The 19,919-nt window shown below is 32.4% G+C and overlaps 2 protein-coding genes across 2 annotated transcripts in view; both read left to right on the top strand.

Annotated features, from left to right (window-relative positions):
* LOC126887197 (protein abrupt-like) overlaps window positions 1-19,919 on the top strand; it is a 285,519-nt gene that overhangs the window by 264,747 nt on the left and 853 nt on the right. The window lies entirely within an intron of this gene.
* Window positions 846-19,919, top strand: part of LOC126886296 (uncharacterized) — a 106,235-nt gene continuing 87,161 nt past the window's right edge. Inside the window, exons 1-3 of the mRNA XM_050653168.1 lie at window positions 846-1,293; window positions 16,087-16,277; window positions 18,721-18,948. Coding sequence (XP_050509125.1) covers window positions 850-1,293; window positions 16,087-16,277; window positions 18,721-18,948 — 863 coding nt within the window. The 5' untranslated portion in view covers window positions 846-849. The remainder of the gene's footprint in view (window positions 1,294-16,086; window positions 16,278-18,720; window positions 18,949-19,919) is intronic.

The following is a 19,919-nucleotide window of genomic DNA, read 5'->3' as shown; positions in this document are numbered from 1 at the left end:
CTTATTAAAATAAACATTATAGAAGTTTTCAGGGACTTTCGGCTCTCGCTAATAACGTAATCTTTCATCTGCGTTTAAATTTTTCAAAAATACTTACTAGTTTTCTCAGGATTCGAAAAAAATGAATCCCATTTGAATAGCATTGGAGCAGAAACTACGTACCTATCCCCTTAATGAGTTTTGCATCTCTACGAACTGGTAAAATGACTTAATGTGTATTTTCTACCTATGTTTGTGGTGACTTAGTTTTTACAAAAATAATGTTAATACGGTAGAATTGAACAAGGCTTAGTAAGTTAGTAAATGTAAATATGTATCTCAAAACATGTATATAGACGAAGCAACAAAGCACTAAAATGACCAAAACCTAGGAATTTTGTGCAGTAAAATGAATCGTCATGCCACTTTGTGCATTGGATTCGAGAGAGTGTCAGGCAATTTTTTGAACTAAATTGATCTCCGGCAGAAATTTTTGTGCATAAGAAAATGCATTTTCAAAGTGATTAGTGACCCCCAAAAACCCCGAGTATTAAAACTGAACTCATTTCTGTCAATATTTCCTGACTTCTAAATTTTTCATTTACCACCTATTCGAGATGCACTTTGAAAATTCATTTTCTTATGCACAAAAATTTCTGCCAGAGATTATTTTGGTTAACAACATTGCTTGACACTCTCTCGAATCGAATGCAAAAAATTGCATGACGATTCATCTTACTGCACAAAATTCCTAGGTTTAATTCTTCGTTGCCTCGCATGTGAATTGTTGCATTAAGCCCACGATATGTTTTTTTTTTGTTCAATATTTATTATATATCTACAACTTTTTTAGGTATATAGTGCTTCAATATGGCAGAGTTCTGCAATATAGAAGACAAGATGAAAAATTTTAAGTTTAACTCCGATATCAACATATTACTATTAGGAGCATCAGGAGTGGGCAAATCAACTTTAATCAATGCATTTGCCAACTATGTAACTTTTACTGATTTTGAAGAAGCGACAAAATATAATCCAATGGTGCTCATTCCGAGCCAATTCATTATGATGTGTAAAAATGGCAGTCTACATGAGATTACTACAGGAGATCCAAATAAAAATGAATTTTTACAACCTTTAGAAGGCGAACATGAGATTACTACAGGAGATGCAGTGGAAAATGAATTTTCACAAACTTTCGAATGCGCAACCCAGGACGTGAAAACTTACGTTTTTCCAATTTTTGATAAGTCAATAAGAATACGTCTCATTGATACTCCAGGAATTATTGGTAACAAAGATGAAGAATTAAAGGTAATAACTAGATATTTAAATGTAATTTTTAAATTTAAGTGTTACATTACCAATGTCAAAACAATGGATAAAAACACACTTCTTCTGCTTCATGTACCATGTCCTTTCAGAACATTGGTTACCATCATAGCTATCTTAATTTTATTCACTGCCACCCTAAATAGCATGATTGTATACACAATACCAATCTCGCAAGTTATTCAACCAAGAGGTTCTTCTTCGTCCTGGGCAGGGTTGGACAAAAATTGGTTTTTAAAAAAAAACAAAAAACATGTTTTTTTTTTGTTTAAAAACAATGTTTTTTGTTTTAAAACAGTTTTTTTTTTCATCTAAAAAAAACCACTGTTTTAAAACAAAAAAACACTGTTTTAAAACAAAAAAAAAAAACGTTTTAAAATAATTACGTACTTCACTGGAATTCTAACGGAGATTCCCATAAACCTCAACTGGCACAACTATGGGATTCCCGCGAAGACGCGACCTGCGCGCACATGCAACGAGTGTTTAACTGTTTCGTTTCCTTATATAACGTGATATTATGTAAATTATTGTAAATCACATTCGCTATTCAGTTTTTCAGATTTTCAGGATTTATAATATAATTTCATATTGGTATCTTCGGTTCTATTTTAATTTCTTAGTGGATAGTTGCAGTGTATACAGTGTAAATTATATTAAGTTTATAAATGTCAAGTCAAGGAAGGCGGAGGGCGGAGAGATGCAATTTGGATAAATTTTAATTTGATTAAAGTGAATATCAATTTTGAGGATGGGAGAGAAAGTAAAAAGACAGTGTCTAAAGCTGAGTGTAAAAAATGCAAGAAGCAATTGTCCATATTAGTTGCAAAAATGAAAAAGCATCATGAGAAATGTGTTTTAACTTTAACGAATGTTGATTTTGAGGAGCCAGAGGAAGCTAATAGTAGGATTGTGTAATAGATGCTGTTGTAATTCAATAATTATTATTTACTTAATTTCTTAATTTTCTTTTTCTTTCAACTTTATTAGGAGTATTGGTTTAGTTAATGTTGCTACAGCACTCAGCACTGTCTTCCAGTACTAGTATGCTTGCTACCTGAACATAAATAAAGTTTAGTCAGTTACTGTTTTACTTCGCATTAATATTGTTATTGCACCTACTTACTCTATAATCTATGTTTGCAATTTTCCAAATTAGGAAACACAAATGTCTTATAACAATGTTGTTTAAATAAACAATAACGAAAAAACAATGTTTTAAAACAGTGTTTTAAAACACAACTGTTTTTTCCAGTGTTTTTAAACATGTTTTCAAACGTTGTTTTAAAAAGCTTGTTTTAAAACAGCCCAACCCTGGTCCTGGACTGCGTTTGAATGCTATTTTTCCTCGCATAATATTTTGCAGCAACCTATATTTGGGACCTCTTATTAAATGTCCGAAATACTCCAGCTTTCTCTGCGTGATGCTTTTTATAATCTCAGTAGTATTGCTGAGACGTTCTAGTATTGCGGAGTTTCGAATCTTTTCCACCCAAGAAACTTTTAAAATTCTTCTATAGCACCACATTTCGAAAGCCTCAAGGCTATTTAGATTGATTTTATTCACAGTCCAGGACTCGACACCATAAAAAGTAAGACCGAGAACACGTAGCAGCGAAGTAGGCGGATTCTCAATGCCAATTTTAGGTCTCTGTTACATAACACCTTGGACATCCTTCTAAAAGCGGATCTGGCCTGCTCTATCCTAGATCTAATTTCGCCGTGACTTTCTGCGTTACAATTTAATTGCTGTCCAAGGTAAACGATTTTATCAACTTGCTCAAATTTGGTATTATTTACATAATATAGATGGTTTTATATTCTGTTGTTTACTTATTGCGAGTACATATTTTGCTTTTCCGTATGTTCAGATGCTGACCTGCCTCCCTACAACTGTCAACGACACTATCAAGTAGTATTAGCAGATCTTCTTGACTAGAAGCTACGTTCATCCCAAACAATGCTTCTCTCGTTCAAAACAATAGATACGCCCAGAAAAATTTTCAATAAATTGTTTAACAAACTGATGGTTGTATAATCAGCACAGGTTTTTGCTGTTGTCTTCTTAGGTAGAGCTAAATACAATGAATTGGATCAACCATTAGGTAGTTGGTCGCAATACAATGAATTGGATCAACCATTAGGTAGTTGGTCGCTGGTATAAATGGTATTGAAAGACGAAGCTATAGCCTCTAAAAACACACTGCCGGACATAAAATTAGGATCAACCTGTAAATTATTATTCTTTTTTATTTTCGGTTGTAATATACTAGTTTAGGTACTAATGGATTGTTTGAAAAAATTGTGGCTGCTGTTTCAATAAGCGTTGTTAGAGCGGGCTGTATTGTCGCCCCCGTTAGCAAAATTATTCCGATTCGATTTCTTGCACCAACTTACTCAAAAAGAGGTCCTTATAACAAATCCACAGGGTGCCAGGCGGTTCCGTGGTCAAAATATTGTTAAAACAAATTTTTTCAACAAATTCACAAAAATAATTTTTTCATTTCGAACACTTTTAGATAATTTTGGGTCATTCTGAACAATAAAGATTTCTTGTCATTTTTTTCTAAAATTAATTTTTGTTGAGTTATACGCGATTTAAATTTGAAAAATGCAAAAATGGCCATTTCCAAGGCTCTCGCTTAAAAATTATTATTATGAAAGTCAAAAACGCTGGACGGAAGGGCCGCCCGAGAACTTTATCGTACCGATCTATTATAGTTATCGTACTAGATACTGGCATTCTATAAAAATAACAAAGTTACTCGTTATTTTGATATTTTAGAAACACCTTGTATACTTGAAAATATTTTATGGTTCTACGCATCATTAATTCCTGCATTTGAGAAAATGTTCGGGGACACATTATAGATTATTGCATAAATCAATAGAATATTAGTCATACTTTCATTTCAAATCAGTTCATTTTTCTGAGAAATTACTAGTTTACAATATTTGCATTTTACTGCATGGATTGTAATGAAATTTTGGGAGTAGCTCAAAGCCCAATCTCCTAATTCAAAGTCTATCCTATATACTATATACTATGGCGCTTTATCATGGGGGCGGTTCCCACCACTTCTCGGAGATAGAACATTTTTATTTTCGAATTGCATGGAGCAAAAGAAAGAATTTTAAGAAAATTTAAAAATGCGCTCTATAATTTGATCTTATTTTTTTCACCCGTCCAACTTTTTGAAAGTAGAAAACACTATATTAAGAGGTATTGCAAAAGAAAAACAATGCATTTAAATTCTGGTGAATGAGGGGTTAAATGTATGTACAGTCGGAAAAATGAAAGAATATCCATGAACGAACATATAAAACACGCTGTATTTTCCTGTCACCGTGTCACAAAGAAAATTGTCCAGTGCAAGTACATGTAACAATAATAGGGCTTTTCATCGATTGTCATTTGTTTCGAGCTTCTGTCATAAGTTGTATAATCTGTGTGTAATAGTAATATACACGGATTATACGACTTATGACAGAAGCTCGAAACAAATGACTGTGAATGAAAAGTCCTATTGGGCAACATTAAATTTGAGGGTCCGAGAAGTTAGCTACAGATATAAGGAAATTAAGGCGTGACAGTGTTGCCATGTGTTCTTAAAATAAATCGGAAAAAAGCATGTGATATATTTTTATTAATTTATTTATTAACATGGAAAACATTAACTATGTAGATAAAATAACGAGAAAAAATTTTTAATTTCTCTAATTATGTCGACATAACAAGATTTTAGTATCAATAATAAAGTTAAAAAGTGTAAAATAAGTAAAATTCTGCTGCTTTAAGATTTTACTTAACATTGATTAAAGACAGAAATATTAAAATGTAAATAATAACAGACTCCAGAATATATGCAACTGAAAACACAGATATACAAACAAGTCCACAGAAATATTAAAAAGCTGTGATAATAACAGGCTCCAGAATATATGCAACTGAAAATACAGATATACAAGTCCACAGTACTATTATTAGGAAAAATAATTTCTCTAAAGTGAAACTTTTCAGTAACTAAGGGCATTTCAGTATTCAGGTACATCCATTCCAAATAATAAAATAATAAAAAGAAATATTTATAATATAATAAAAAGGAACTCATAAAATGTATATCTGCGGAACATCTGTGCAATCTGGCAAACGCAAATTTAAACGTTCTGACTCTATTGCCAAATCTCTCCAGGAATCTATCAGGGCAATTGCCACAAAAAAATTTCTATTAATTAATTGCAATGAATATCAAAACAAACAACAAATATATTTATTCGTTCGTGTTTTACATTAATTAAAAAATATCAAAATCCATAGAATAATGTAAAAAGGTAGTTTCTGTATATTTGAAGCCTGCAATATATTATATATTATATACATTATAATCACATGGCAACACTGTCAAACTTTAATTCAACGTTCTATGAAAATCTAATGTGGCTAATTTCTCGGACCCTCCAACTTAATGAAGTCCCAATAATTATTACATGTACTTGCGCTGGCCAATTTTTTGTGTGACACGGTGACAGGAAAATACAGCGTGTTTTATATGTTCGTTCATGGGTATTCTTTCATTTTTTCTACTATACTTCTCATTTTTCCTTAAAGTACATTAGTCATATCTTTTTTTGCACCATATCTCGCTTAGTTTGAATGTAACCGACATTTAACGGTGCTCGTTTTAAAGGTCTTTCCAAACACTACAAAAGCATGAGCACTTTGAGCATGCACCAAAAAACAAACTCTTTTTACCTACCATATCTCTTTTTGTATTATAAATAAAAAATTTACGAAGGAGCGAATCTCTTTTTTATTTATAATCTTAAAAAAATTTTATATAGTGTTTTTAGTTTGATGCATAGTTTTTAAGGTATTCACAAAAAACCGTCCGAAAACGTGTCATTTTTGAATGAAAATGGCCAATTTTCAACTACGCATAACTCAAAAAGTATTGAGTTCTCAAAAAAAAGTATAGATCAGTTTTTGCTTAAAAATAGGTTCTCTAGCCACTTCCATGCTTATTTTGACCAACAAATTTTCCACCCCCATGAAGGGGTGGGAATTGCCCCAAGATAAAAGCGCCATAGTCTATAGGGTAGATTTTGTTTCTTGAGCTATTCCCTACTTACTGTGAAAATATCAAGTACATCGATGTAGTAGGATGGAATTCGGAGCCAAATACCCTCATTGACTGCCCTATAATAATGCTCTGCTATGATCGCGTGAGAGGGGACACACACAAGATTCTAGCAAAATTTCAATTTTCTGTAAATTTTTGAGTTTTTGAGTTACAGCAACGAGTTTTATGTCATTGGAAAGGTAATTTTACATTCTTTCAAAATATGTAAAAATATACAGGGCGTATCTAAAAAATTAAGATTTTTTTTCATTTCCGGTTCAACCGGAAGCCATATTGTAGGTAAAATTTATTGTGCTAATAGATAATAAAGTACTATATACGTCTGCCAAATTTCAAATTTTAGTTTCTATTCAAGAGGAAGTTACGGGCACTCGAATATTTTTTTATAAAAAATTCATAACTCCCCCCCTATGAGGAGTGAAGAAATCTGACTAATGTTATTCAATTTACCGATAGGATATCAAAAATATATCAAAAAATTAACAAATTCCTTGGAGTCATTTTTGAGAAAATCTAGTTCAAACTTATGTCAAATTTTGATCCCTTAAATATAGGCAACCCATAACTTTTTCTGAAAAACGATAATATTCTTGTTATAGCCCCATCTTTAGGCTATATAATAGTACATTATATACCGCGGGACTGAAGTAGTACATTTAATCCTGAAGGTAAAGTTTATGGCCCGACCGCAGGGAGGGCCATAATTTACCTGAAGGATTAAATGTACTTCAGTCGCAAGGTATATACGATACTTTTCGTACTTCCGGTATGATTTTATTAATTATTTCAATAATTTCAATCAGTTTTTTCTCTCTTCAACTCATTTAATAAACTGTCTTTAAAATAAGTTACCATAGTAACATTGCGTTGTGACAGTTATAATTTAGAAACATTGTCATTACTAGTGTCATTGTAAAGAAACATTGTTATTGATAATTATTGGTATCATGAGTGAAGAAGGTGTATCTGATATTGATAAAAGAGCAGCCGAAGTAGGTGAAGAATTGTTACCACCGAAATCTAGAAAACTATACGAGCAGCAGTACGATGCTTTTAAAAAGTGGTGCCGCTTAAAAAATGTGAGACAACCTACTGAAAATGCGCTGTTAGTCTACTTCGATGATAAATCAAAAGCGGTTTGTGCCTCAACTCTCTGGGCACATTACTCAATGCTGAAATCGGTTATTAACATTAGAGAAGATATTGATATAAGTAAATTTCCAAAAAAATATCCCTTAAATTCGTTTGTTTGTGATTTAATCGTTCCGGGAGTTTCGTCAATATTTAATCCCGGAGGGATTAAATGTGACACTTTAGTACCTGTCACAAGGGAGTGAAGTTGTCACTTTAGGCCCGGAAGTACGAAAATGTTTTTTCAAATTAAATTTATCTTAAACAAATTTTTAGATTGGTAGGGAAATGTATCGGGTGGGCGGTCGGCCATGCTGGCCGCCATTTTGGATTTGGAAATGTCAAATTCCGTATTTCTATTTACCTGTCGATGAGCTAACTTTAAGTTAAATTTCATTCGTTTCGGTCAAAATTTGCAAAAATGGGCTCCAAATAACCCCCCTATTTCGGCCCCCCTTTGAGAGGTTTTTTTCAAAAGCTTAGTTTCTCGACAAAATTCTCTTAAACTTACTCATACCGAATTTCATCGAAATCGGTCCAGTAGTTTTTGCTGGACGGTGGCGACATACGTACGTACTTACGTACGTACATACTTCCGACATGTTTTTTTATTTGCTTTTTAGACTAGATTTTTAGACTTTTAGATTAGCTTTTTATTTGCTTTTAGAAAATTTTTTTTGCACGATCCTATAACTTTATCTATTATACTCATACTGCGTATGTAGTACGATAAAGTAAAAGTGACCAAATCAAAGTTTAAAACCCCTCCTTCAAGATGCTGAAGAAATTTGTGTCATTATTTTATAACAAAGCTGTTATTTTTAATTATTAACAATTAGCGTTATAGTCCAGGCTGTATCGTCGCCCCAGTTAGCGAAATTATTTCTATTATTTTTTTTTTTTTCACAAGTTGCTCAAAAAGAAGTCCTTGTAACAAATTCCCAGTGTGCCAGGCGGTACCTTGGTCGAAAAATTGTTGTAAACAATTTTTTTTAAAACAAATTCACAAAAATAATTATTTTACTTTGAAATTTTTTTTTTAGATGATTTGGGTAATTCTGAGCAAAAAAGGTCTCTTATGATTTTTCTCTAAAATTGATTGTTGTCGAGTTAAATGCGATTTAAAATTTGAAAAATGCGAAAATAGCAATTTTCAAGGCTTAATAAATAAGCTTATCGCGTATAACTTGACAAAAATCAATTTTAGAGAAAAATTACAAGAGACCTTTTTTGCTCAGAATGACCCAAATTATCTAAAAACAATTTGTTCCAAGTGAAAAAATTATTTTTGTGAATTTGTTTAATTTTCGACCGCGGCACCGCCTGGCACCCTGTAGATTTGTTATAAGGACCTCTTTTTGAGTAACTTTGTGCAAAAAAATCTAATCGAAATAATTTCGCTAACGGGGGCGACGACAGAGCCTGGACTACATATAGCGCTAATTGTTAATAATTAAAAATAGCAGCTTTGTAATAAAATAATGACAAACATTTCTTCGGGGTCCTGAAGGAGGGATTTTAAACTTTGCTTTGATCACTTTCTGATTTTCATAATATAATCTTTAATCGAGTTGAAAATGAAATCGCCTTGAAAATGACCACTTTCGCATTTTTCAAATTTTAAATCGCATATAACTCGACAACAATCAATTTTAGAGAAAAATCAAAACAGACTTTTTGCTCATAATGACCCAATATTACCTAAAAAAATGTTGTTAGAAATGAAAATACTGAGTTCTTGAATTTGTTTAAAAAAATTGTTTAAACAATTTTCCGACCGCGGCACCTTCCGGTACCCTGTGGATTTGTTATAAGGACTTCTTTTTGAGTAAGTTTATGTAAACAAATCGAATCGGAATAATTTCGCTATCGGGGACGACGATGCAGCCCGGTCTTTGTAGATAAAAAGGGCAGTGTCCCTTATCTCAATTCCTAAAACCAGTATCAGCATAGTTTTTGTTTCTGTGGTTTTAACGTCAAATTGTAAATGATTTGTGTAGTGTTGTCACTGGCATTGTAGTGCATATACTCTGGGCTAATTAGCAAAATACAACGAAAAGTTATTCACCAGCAATTTTATTGCTGGAATCGAATCTTATGATTGTATATATTAATAATATAGGTATGCAAAGTCCGCAGATAGTGTGCTACTTTTTTTATAAACAAAATGGCGCCCGAAAATCGTGTTTTTTCAATTTTTGCTATATAACTCCAAAGATTTTAACTTTACACCAAAAACACTCAAATAAAAATTCACCGTAATTAAATTCTGCATAGAGACGTGTTTTTCCCGATTTACTTCGACGAAAATTTTCCCCGGAAAATGCGGGTTTTTCCAACAAAATCTTTAATTTTCAACTAAAATTTTAGATAAGAAATTGTTTATCAATAATTAAATAACTTGGTAATATAAAAGCTCGTTTCGTATAGATTATAATTCCAGAAGTTATTCCAGAAGAATTGTTAATTAACAATTTGCGGTCGCTATAATAACCACAATAATCATGATATATAAGAATAACTATGATTTTTGTATAAAAAGGCACTGTACCTATCTAATGCACTTTACAGAATTGAAATTGGACTGTTTAAGCGGCCTCAGGAATATTTTAAAATTATAAACAATTTTTTGGCTTATAAACAAATAGAATATCTCGGGAAATATTAAATTAAATTAAATCATGAAAACGGTATTGGAAAAAAAGCGGCAGGACGCTTCTTTTAAAAGAAAAAAAGTTTAATTGTGGTAAGTGGTTCCTGAGATACAACCGGTCAAATTTGACTGGCATTTACGGCAAAGATATAAACAATAAGATCATAATTTTCAAACCATCACCTTTTTATTTTTGTCCTCTTTCTCCACACCAACTTTCATATGTTTAAAATACTCATAACATATATTATTATAATAAAAACTATCGATATTACGAGTGAAAATTGCCAAAAATAGCAAAATTCCAATCAAAAATTAGGTTGGAAAAAATGTAATCTCAAAGTTCAAAATCAGTACACGTTAAAAAATGCATTTTCTCCGCTTCTCATGGAGCAATTTTCTTATTTCTTTTTTTGTTCCCAAGTAACTCGACTAGAGCCATCTAACTAACGCATTATTGCTGCCAAACTTGTTTCTGTTTTGATATAATAGATCAATTTATTTATAAGAAAAGAAAACTACATATTTTTTCCAGTTGTAGACTTTTTTAGATAAACTTGCTACAAGTGTACATTTTAACGTTAAAAACACAAATATTCTCATTTAAAGCTGTATAATTATTTAAACAATATTTATTTAAACAAATTAAAAAAAATTGTTATAATAAATAAATAAATTTATTATAACAAAACAAAAGCAAGTTTGACATTTAATAATGCTTTAGTTAGATGGCTCTACTCGAGTTACTTGGGAACAAAAAAATAATGAAGCAAATTGCTCCATGGGAAGCCGAGAAAATGCTTTTTTTTAACGTATACCGATTTTGAACTTTGAGATTAGATTTTCTCCAATCATACGATTTTCGGGCGCCATTTTGTTTATAAAAAAGTAGCACACTATCTGCGGACTTTGCATACCTATATTATTACTATATACAATCATAAGATTCGATTTCAGCAATAAAATTGCTGGTAAATAACTTTTCCCAAAAATGGCCTATTCTCCAATAATCTGCACAGACTAAGTCCTGTTTTGGCGGCATTAGAAAATGTGCACGGTCAGCGGAAAACGGCGAAAAGAGTTACCTAATGTAAAGCCGGCCACTCACGGTACTGCAGTGTCATTCGACAAGATCGTCGATCGATTATATAATTTTTTACAGTAGGTACTGCAGCAGACAGGCCAGTATGTCTGCGGTCAAATTGTACGATTTCGTTAGATGCATGGATCACACACGATCAAAATGTTTGCCAATTAGTCGAATTAGTGTGTGGTTGCTTAAGTCTTTCGAGCGTGAGTAGGGCGACTATACAAAGAGACAAGAGGCCAGTCTGCTTAGGCTACACCTACATTGGATCCGTATTTCTCCGATCCGATCTGTTACATTAACAATTTTTTGCTCAATTAGAAATCCAATGAAATCAATTAATTTGTGGTCATCTGATTGAATACAACCAATAAAACCAACATTATACTGAAAACAGATCCCATGGGCTGTTTTCACTCAATCATGTAGCTATGGATACCTACATTTCGTTTCATTTCGATTTTGACATTTCAAATATTCAATATTTCAAAATGTCACGATTTGGTTGTAATACTGATGAGAATATTAATGAAATTATCGAATCAAATATACCAAAGAATACTGTTTACAGTAAAAAATTTGTATGGAAAGCGTTTATGGACTTTTGCAATGATAGAAAATATGAATTAGATGGAAATCGGACGGTGGAAGAATTGTTAATTGCACATTTAAATAAATTGTTTCTGCTCTGTATTTTTTTTTTCATAACCAGCAAAAAATTTTCACTAGTAATACCACTAGAGGTCAAATTATTTCCGGAAATTTTCTAAAAATATTCATGATCAAAAAAAAATTTCCGGGTATTAATTTGACTTCGCGTGGTATTCGGTAAAAAAATTCCACACCAAATTTGCATTTGAAAATCCAAAGCTGCATGAACAGATTAATAGCGCGCCATAGCTTTGTCAGCAATTATTTAGGCTTTCAAATTCGTAATTTCTACTCATTGTAGTTGCATGGGAATACCATTTCAAGATAGAAAATAGTATATTCTTCAATTTTACATAAGTTTTGAGTAACTACAAGTGATAGAAAATTATTTTTTGGCGTTTTTCGTAACGTGCGTTATGCGCGTTTTAATGGTATGGAATTCATAACCAGCGTCAGCAAGCATCAATCATAGGAGGCTGTGATCATTATATTTTGACACTTCAAAACCTAAAAAAAAACTCGCGTTTTGTTACAATAAATAATATTGCACAGTCAGTAAAACCAATAAAATTCTTTGTTTAAAAAATGAATCGATTTGAAAATCATACAATATGCAAAATATGCGTGAAATTATCTGATGTAAAGATCAATCATCGTACCATGGCTTATTTATTTGAATTAATAGAGGATTGTGGCTTCAACTTGAAGAAAGAAAATCTGTTCCAAATTGTCCACGAATATTTGCGTCTAAACTACGCAAAATTGAAAGTACTGAATGGGAAAAAGGTAAATAAATTAGTGTCTAAATATTATATATATTTTATTAATAGAAACTTAATTGAAAACATTCAAAGTCCTGCATTTTCGCCATTAAGAAGAGAGGAGGTGTCCGAAGAATATAGAAAACATCTTAGCTTTGTAACTAAAATGAATCAAAACTAAATTATGTAAACAAATAATAACCAGTCTGTCAAAAATGTTCTGTTATTGTAAACGTCAAAAAATTTCCACTATAATTCGCTGTTGGGTACCCCACGAGCAAAAAATTTCCGATAAAATACCTCCGTTGCCATGGTGATCTGTCAAAATAACGTATTTTGATTGGTTCAAAATTACAGGTGTGGAATTTTCTATCCGAATAACCCTCGAACATTGATAAATGCTCAAAAATGTTTTAACAACTTTCTCAAGCTTGTTGCTTACAGGCAACAGACCTCCGCCTACGGCGTCGGTCTGTTTCCAAGCAACAAGCTTTCGAAATCTGTTATAAAAATTTTTCGAACAATTATCAATGTCCTTGGGTTATTACTACTGAAAACAAACTCAAGGTATTTAATTAAAGCGTAGTGCCTACAATGCAATGGGAAGCCCAATCCCATATCGGGCTATTGATAGGAGAAGCTACAGCAGAAAAGCAGTTCGACGTCGGCCGATATAGGTGCAGCCTTTTTAATACCATGAGTTTGTTTTTTAATCTGTCGTCGGATCGTATCGGAGAAATACGGATCCAATGTAGGTGCAGCCTTAGTCGAAGACCTAGTTCAGGTCGAGGCAGAAATGATAATATAAACGTTAGTGAATGATCAGTTAGGAGACGACTTAATACTGCTGGCTTATCTTGTTGTTTTCAACCAATTTTGAAAAAATATGAAAACTTTGAATTATCCACGTCCGTCTGTCCGACCGTCTTTCTGTCTGTGAACACAACTCCTTCGACATTATACTAGGTAGAATGACAAGTGAGGTGTCACATGAAAGCTTATAATATAAAGATGGTACTAAAGGTGAGATATTTGACCTAGGCTGTCTGTCCGTCCGACCGCAAATATAACTCCTCCGTCATTATACCAGATAGAATGGACAAATGAGGTGTCAAATGAAAGCTTATAATCCAACGATAGTAGTAAAGGTTAGAAATTTGACCTAGGCTGTCTGTCCGTCCGACCGCGAATATACCTCTTCCGTCACTATACCAGGTAGAATGACAAATGAGGCGTCGAATGAAAGCTTATAATCCAAGGATGGTACTAAAAATAAAAAACTTGACCTAGGACTTCCGGTTTTAGAAATGCGGCCAGAAGTACTGTTTTAAAGTCACCGGAATAGTACAAGTGATATATTATTCGAAGCGCATTCGCAAGACGAGAGCAAATATATACTTCCGGTTTAAAATGACTGTGTCCGTCTGTCTGTCCGACCGCGAATACAACTCATCCGTTATTAATACAGATAGAATAACAAATGAGATGTCGAATGAAAGCTTATAACCCAAGGATGGTATTAAAGATGATAAATTTGACATCGGACTTCCGGTTTTAGAGTTGCAACCGAAAGTATTGTTTTAAGTCACCGAAACAGTATAAGCAATATATCATTCGACGTGCCTTAGCAAGATGGGAACAAATGTAAAATTTTGGTTTTTATGTCATTTCCGGTTAAAAAAGTTCTAACCAGAAGAAAAGTTGAGTTTGAATCTTTAGTTGCGGTTTTGAAGTCATTTCTGTTTAAACAATGATCATTCAAAGTTTAGTAACAATTACTCAAAATTGGTAAAATCGTATATCAATCGGCGCAAAGTTACACGACGAGTTCAAATATCGACTTCCAGTTCTGCTTTCGATTACTTTGGGTGAAAACCTAGGGCTTACGAAGTCCAATTACTTGTTGAATTAGAGTATCTGGACCGCCTTTTTCTCGTGAGACGCCTATAAAATGTTCCGATGTCAAGTGAAAGCAATTTTATACAGACGATGTTAATTATTATATTAATCATATTATATTTTTGTATTTTTTTAATGTCAAAATTATATCAATTATACTGTTTTTTGCAGTTTTTGAAGGGACATCGCACACATCTTATGGAAAATATAATGTCACTCAAATTCAATAAAATTTATACGAATAGATTCGTTTTAAATTATTAACGGTCAAATCTTATCATTGCGCCAACTCTGTATTTTCAATAATAAGAGCAGAAATTGATATAAATAAATCTGAAATCAAATGGATACGTACATAAGTTAGAGAGAGAAAAAATATTTTAAAATACCCAGATTATCGGTACTCCATAAATCAGCGGATTAGTTTCACTAATCCGCTTAGGCCCAGCGGGGTTTAAGCTGTTTTGAATAGCACTCCGAGCAATAGTGATTGTAACTAACACTTTATGAACTCCAAAAATGTGATTTCGATAAACTTTAATTGCAATTTGCGCCTTAATGAATCATAATTAAGAGTTGGCGCAATGATAAGAATTGACCGTTAATTTAAAACGAATCTAATCGTATAAATTTTATTGAATTTGAGTGACATATTTTCCATAAGATGTGTGCGATGTCCTTTAGACCATAGACCCCAATTTCTTTTTTCGCGCAGACCATTTGCTAATTTTCATCGACCCCTGGTGGTCTATATAGACTAGTTTGGGAATCACTGGTAACCATTCTCCAAAAAAGGGTCAGTGTATTTCTCTGAAATGAGGGCTGAAATAAGTATATCCATACTTAAATCATTAAGGTATAAATAATCTTATGAATAGATAAATATTCTAGTGACTATTTCACTAGACTGTTTTTAACTGATAAAACGGCATAGCAACGCTTCGTTTTCTACTGACAAAACTCCTTAACGACGTGAAATCTCAGCGACAAAATTATGACAGATCCGTCACGAAAGTGTATGATAATAACAAATAAATAAAGATTATATTTTGTTGATATGGTGCATTAATTGTCTCGTGAAATAGTCTTGTCGAATATCATTCGAGAGAAAATTATTTCCGGCAAAATTTTCTCCTGGTTTCATTCAAGTTCGTTGCCTTTTGGTAATTTTCGCTTATGAAATTTTTACAAAATCACTCGACTGACGTCTCGTGATTTAAGTCAAAATTTAATTCGCGAAAATTGCCAGGCAACAAAGTTTCATACCAGTCGAAAATATTGCCGGCAAAATTTTCTCTCTTGTGATATTATATACGAATATTTTTATGACAATTTCGAACAGGTCTTTCTCAGATCTCCAAAGCATTTCCTTAAATCAAGAAAATGTTCAAACTATTACATTGCGTTATGAAATCAAGTAAAAACGCTATGCAAATATTATATCTTTTTTAGGATAATCGAAAGACTGAAAATATCTTAAGATACATTGCCAACTTACATAAAATACATGCTATTTGTTTTCTTTTAAAACCTAACGAAGTCAGAGACATGGTCAGTTTCCAATACTATATGAATAAAATATTTTCAAGCTTAAATAAGAGAGCATGTGACAACATCATTTTTTGTTTTACACATACGAGGGGGTAAGTATATTTAACTGTTTACTTTTAAATAAATAAAAAATAAAAGAGGGACGTGCTCACAATCATTTATTTTATTTGTATTTAAAAAAAAAGTTGCAAGAAAACATAGTAAAATTTTGGTTTATTTCTTGATCAAAGTTAAAAATTAAGAAAAACCAATGCAGTGCTCCAGTACTCCAGTACTCCAGTTGATAATCCTTCTACACCATCCTTTTAAACTGTTGTTATGACTCGTCCTTTGTGTCCCTGTTTTTCTGTTTTGTGTTAATTTTATTTACTTTATTTAAGAGGGTAGGTGTAAAATCTTGGTCCAATGCTATTTAAATGCATTCATTTGTAGAAGACAAGTTTTCTACAGGTGGCGTCGCTTCTCGCATCCTATTTTCCATCGTTTCCTGTCGAAGCAATCTTCAGTTTTTAGATATCTGGCCGACTCTGGCGGTGATTGAATCTTCTCTCCCATAGGCGTAAATATAAATAGACTGAGCATACTGGTCGCGCTTCGTGACAAGATCTCTTGGATTGATTGGTACTATCTGTTTCTAGTATATTGTATCGAGAAACTAAGTGGGGGTATAGTAGCAGGGGATACTGTCGCAGCTTTACTATGTGTAAGATTGAAGCAGAGCCCATGAAAAAAGATGGTGTCACTTTGCTCTAAACGCTGCTCAGTATATTTATATTTAAATTGGAAAAGACTGTAAGACTTGTACACACTTCTAATTAGGTCAAACCGGCAAATGAGTGTATGTTCTCAAAAAATTGATAGTGTGTAAAAAATGTTTTATTATCAGCTAAGTACTTTCAACACATAACGTGCCATCATCAGAGCTTCCTAAAAGGACATTTAAGATAAGATTTTTTTATATAAAAATGAAAGATTGAAAAACTTACATCCTCTTATAAAACCTTCATAGAAGAGTAATTGCTAAACGACACAATAATAAAAAAAGATCCTGGGCAAAAGCCACAGATATCGGGTATAACAACCCCTTAAATTGAATAAATTACATCTATGTAATTTCTTTTTTATTTTAAAAAGACAACATGGCTGAGTCAAACCATTTTGAGCCCACGTGAACAGCTGAGAAGGACTATCATTCATTAAAATGATAAAGAAGGAACCACTATCCTATGCGACCTCTATATTCGTAAATAATAATTAAAAATTAATTAAAATTGAAAATGACTAAAAAGCCATGTTAAATGAATTTTAAGTTCAGATATTAAAGTTAAATTTTCAAAAAATTACTATTATATATTAATTGAAATGAAATGTTAACGTGTAAATGTTATCAAAATTCTTTTAAAAGCAAAACTGTTTTAGTTTGACCAAGTGTGGAAGAAGTTAGATGAAATCAAACCTAGGAGAAATATCATTTGATAAGTTCAGAGTTCGAAAGCTGTTATTTTATAAAATTAAAAATGTTATTGATTAATTTAGACAAATCTCAAATATTTTACTTGTTTACAAATATGTAATCAATGAAAGAGAATTCAAAAATACCTAAAAAGTAATGTTAAAAAAAACTTTCATAAATTGTTGGGCATACTGTAAAAAAAAATTATTAAAGAAATTTCTTAAAGATAGGATCAAATTTACAATTTAATTGAATCTGGGTGTTAACACAGTTTTGAGGGTTTCTTTTCATTTCTCTGCTTATTTCTAGATCTTCTAGTAGATTCATTTTGGTATAGTTATTATTAGGTATGCTATGTAGGATAACGGTAGGAAACTACTATCTCTTTGGGGACTAAAGCTATGTTTCGATGCATGCAAATGATGAACAAAGCTAGATTTATCGATCTTTGACAGATGTTCTGTGATACGTGTATCCAAAGGTCGCATCGTTCTACCCACGTAGGTCACAGGGCAGTCACCACATGATAATTTATAAATGCCACTCTTTGAAGTTTTTTAATTTTGTCTTTCGTATGAGAAAAAATAGACTTGATATTATCTTTACATTTAAATGAAAGTTTTAAGTTAGGAATGTTATTTAAGATTTTAGCTATATTGTCTGAAGGATAACCTATGCATGATATAGATCTATACATAACTGCTGAATTGGAATTGTCAGGGGCCGCATTATAAGCTAGAGATCTGTTCCTTTTATTCCTTAATTTGTTGAGTATGTTATCAACCAAAGTAGGGGAGTAACCGTTACTATATGCAAGTTGTTTAATAATATCTAATTCAGAAGTAAAATTTGTGTCTGATAATGGTAAGCTAAGTAAACGTTTATTTATATTTACGTTTATGTTCTCTCCAGGATCATCTTGGTGTACCTCTTCTTCTAGTAGGCAAAGTCTATTTTTTGCCTCTATTTTTCGTTTCTCAGCCTATCAAGTCTGGTGAGCCGGCAACATCCTCTCCAATAGTTCATTTCCATGATATTGATAATTATTCTTATAATAGAAAAAACCCTTTTTATTTTAACAGATCAGATTATGGACCTGGAGCATCCATTAAAATGTTGGAAAAAGCGATAAGCGAACTTACCAGCCGCCCTCCTTATGCTAAAATTGTTGTGAAGACAAGAAATACTTTTTATTTTGATAATGAATCTTTTAAATATCTCACAGCCGTTCAGAAATGTATTCATTTTGACTCTAACATTAAAGAAAGAAATAAAGAGAGCTGGGAAAAGTCTGCTCAAGAAAGTTGGAGGTAAGTATTTTAATTTAAGTACATACACTCGAACCCGCTTATGAGAATTCCGGTTATAGGAATAACCCGCTTTAAGGAATAGAAATTTCAGATCCCGAAACGTTTCTGCTAGCCACCAATAAATCGGTTGTTAAAATATCCCGGTTATAAGAATAATTTTGCTTGGCACGAAGGCTATTTTAATAAGCGGGTTCGCATGTATACCAGAACGAACTATTATTTTTAAATTTTCTAACGTTATGTTTACCTACAAACTTCAGAAACCTCTTTTTCCCGTATTCCACAGGTTCTTAATTTAATCTTGATCGACGATTCACCCACTTTTTCTTTCATCAGCTTATCTTCTTCACCTCATGTAGTATTAGGCAATATTACCTGTTACTTGGAGCGTCGGTAGAGCGTCGGTTGTCTTGTAGAAGCCGAATTTGAAGTTTCTTCCTAAGCCAAAGCCACGCCTTAGCATTATACGCCAGAGAAATAAGGCAAAAATATACCATGTTCGGGACACTTAAGCAGCCAGGTTTCAAATAGGTTTTTGGGTACTATATACCTAATACATTATAAATACAAAAATGCTCGTCACGGTTCGGACGAGAATTTTAGTTATTAACAAATAAGCGTCAAAAATTGCAGTTTTTTCGTTTAAATCGCCACAGGTAAAAATAGGGTAATTAAATGTGTTATTTAGAGTCTTCATCTTTTAGTAGATGAGAAAAGGTTTAAAATGGCAGTTTTTTAATATTAGTCCGATCCTTTGTTGCTTCGGAAATTTCAAAATAAAATTAAAATTTCGAAAATAAAAAATTTGCTATAACTTTTGCGAAAATGACCTTAAGACTTTCATATTGCATGAAAAGTTTAGTCAAACAGTCCATATAATGCACAAAAAATATTAAGACGATTCGTCAATTAGTTTAAATATTATTCAATTTGTTTTTCCCAAAGAGCTTTTTTTGCAATGTTATTGTTCA

The sequence above is a fragment of the Diabrotica virgifera genome, chromosome 6 (genome assembly GCF_917563875.1).
Source record: "Diabrotica virgifera virgifera chromosome 6, PGI_DIABVI_V3a".
In the NCBI taxonomy this organism is placed as follows: Eukaryota; Metazoa; Arthropoda; class Insecta; order Coleoptera; family Chrysomelidae; genus Diabrotica; species Diabrotica virgifera.
This window is presented reverse-complemented; position numbering and strand designations above follow the sequence as displayed.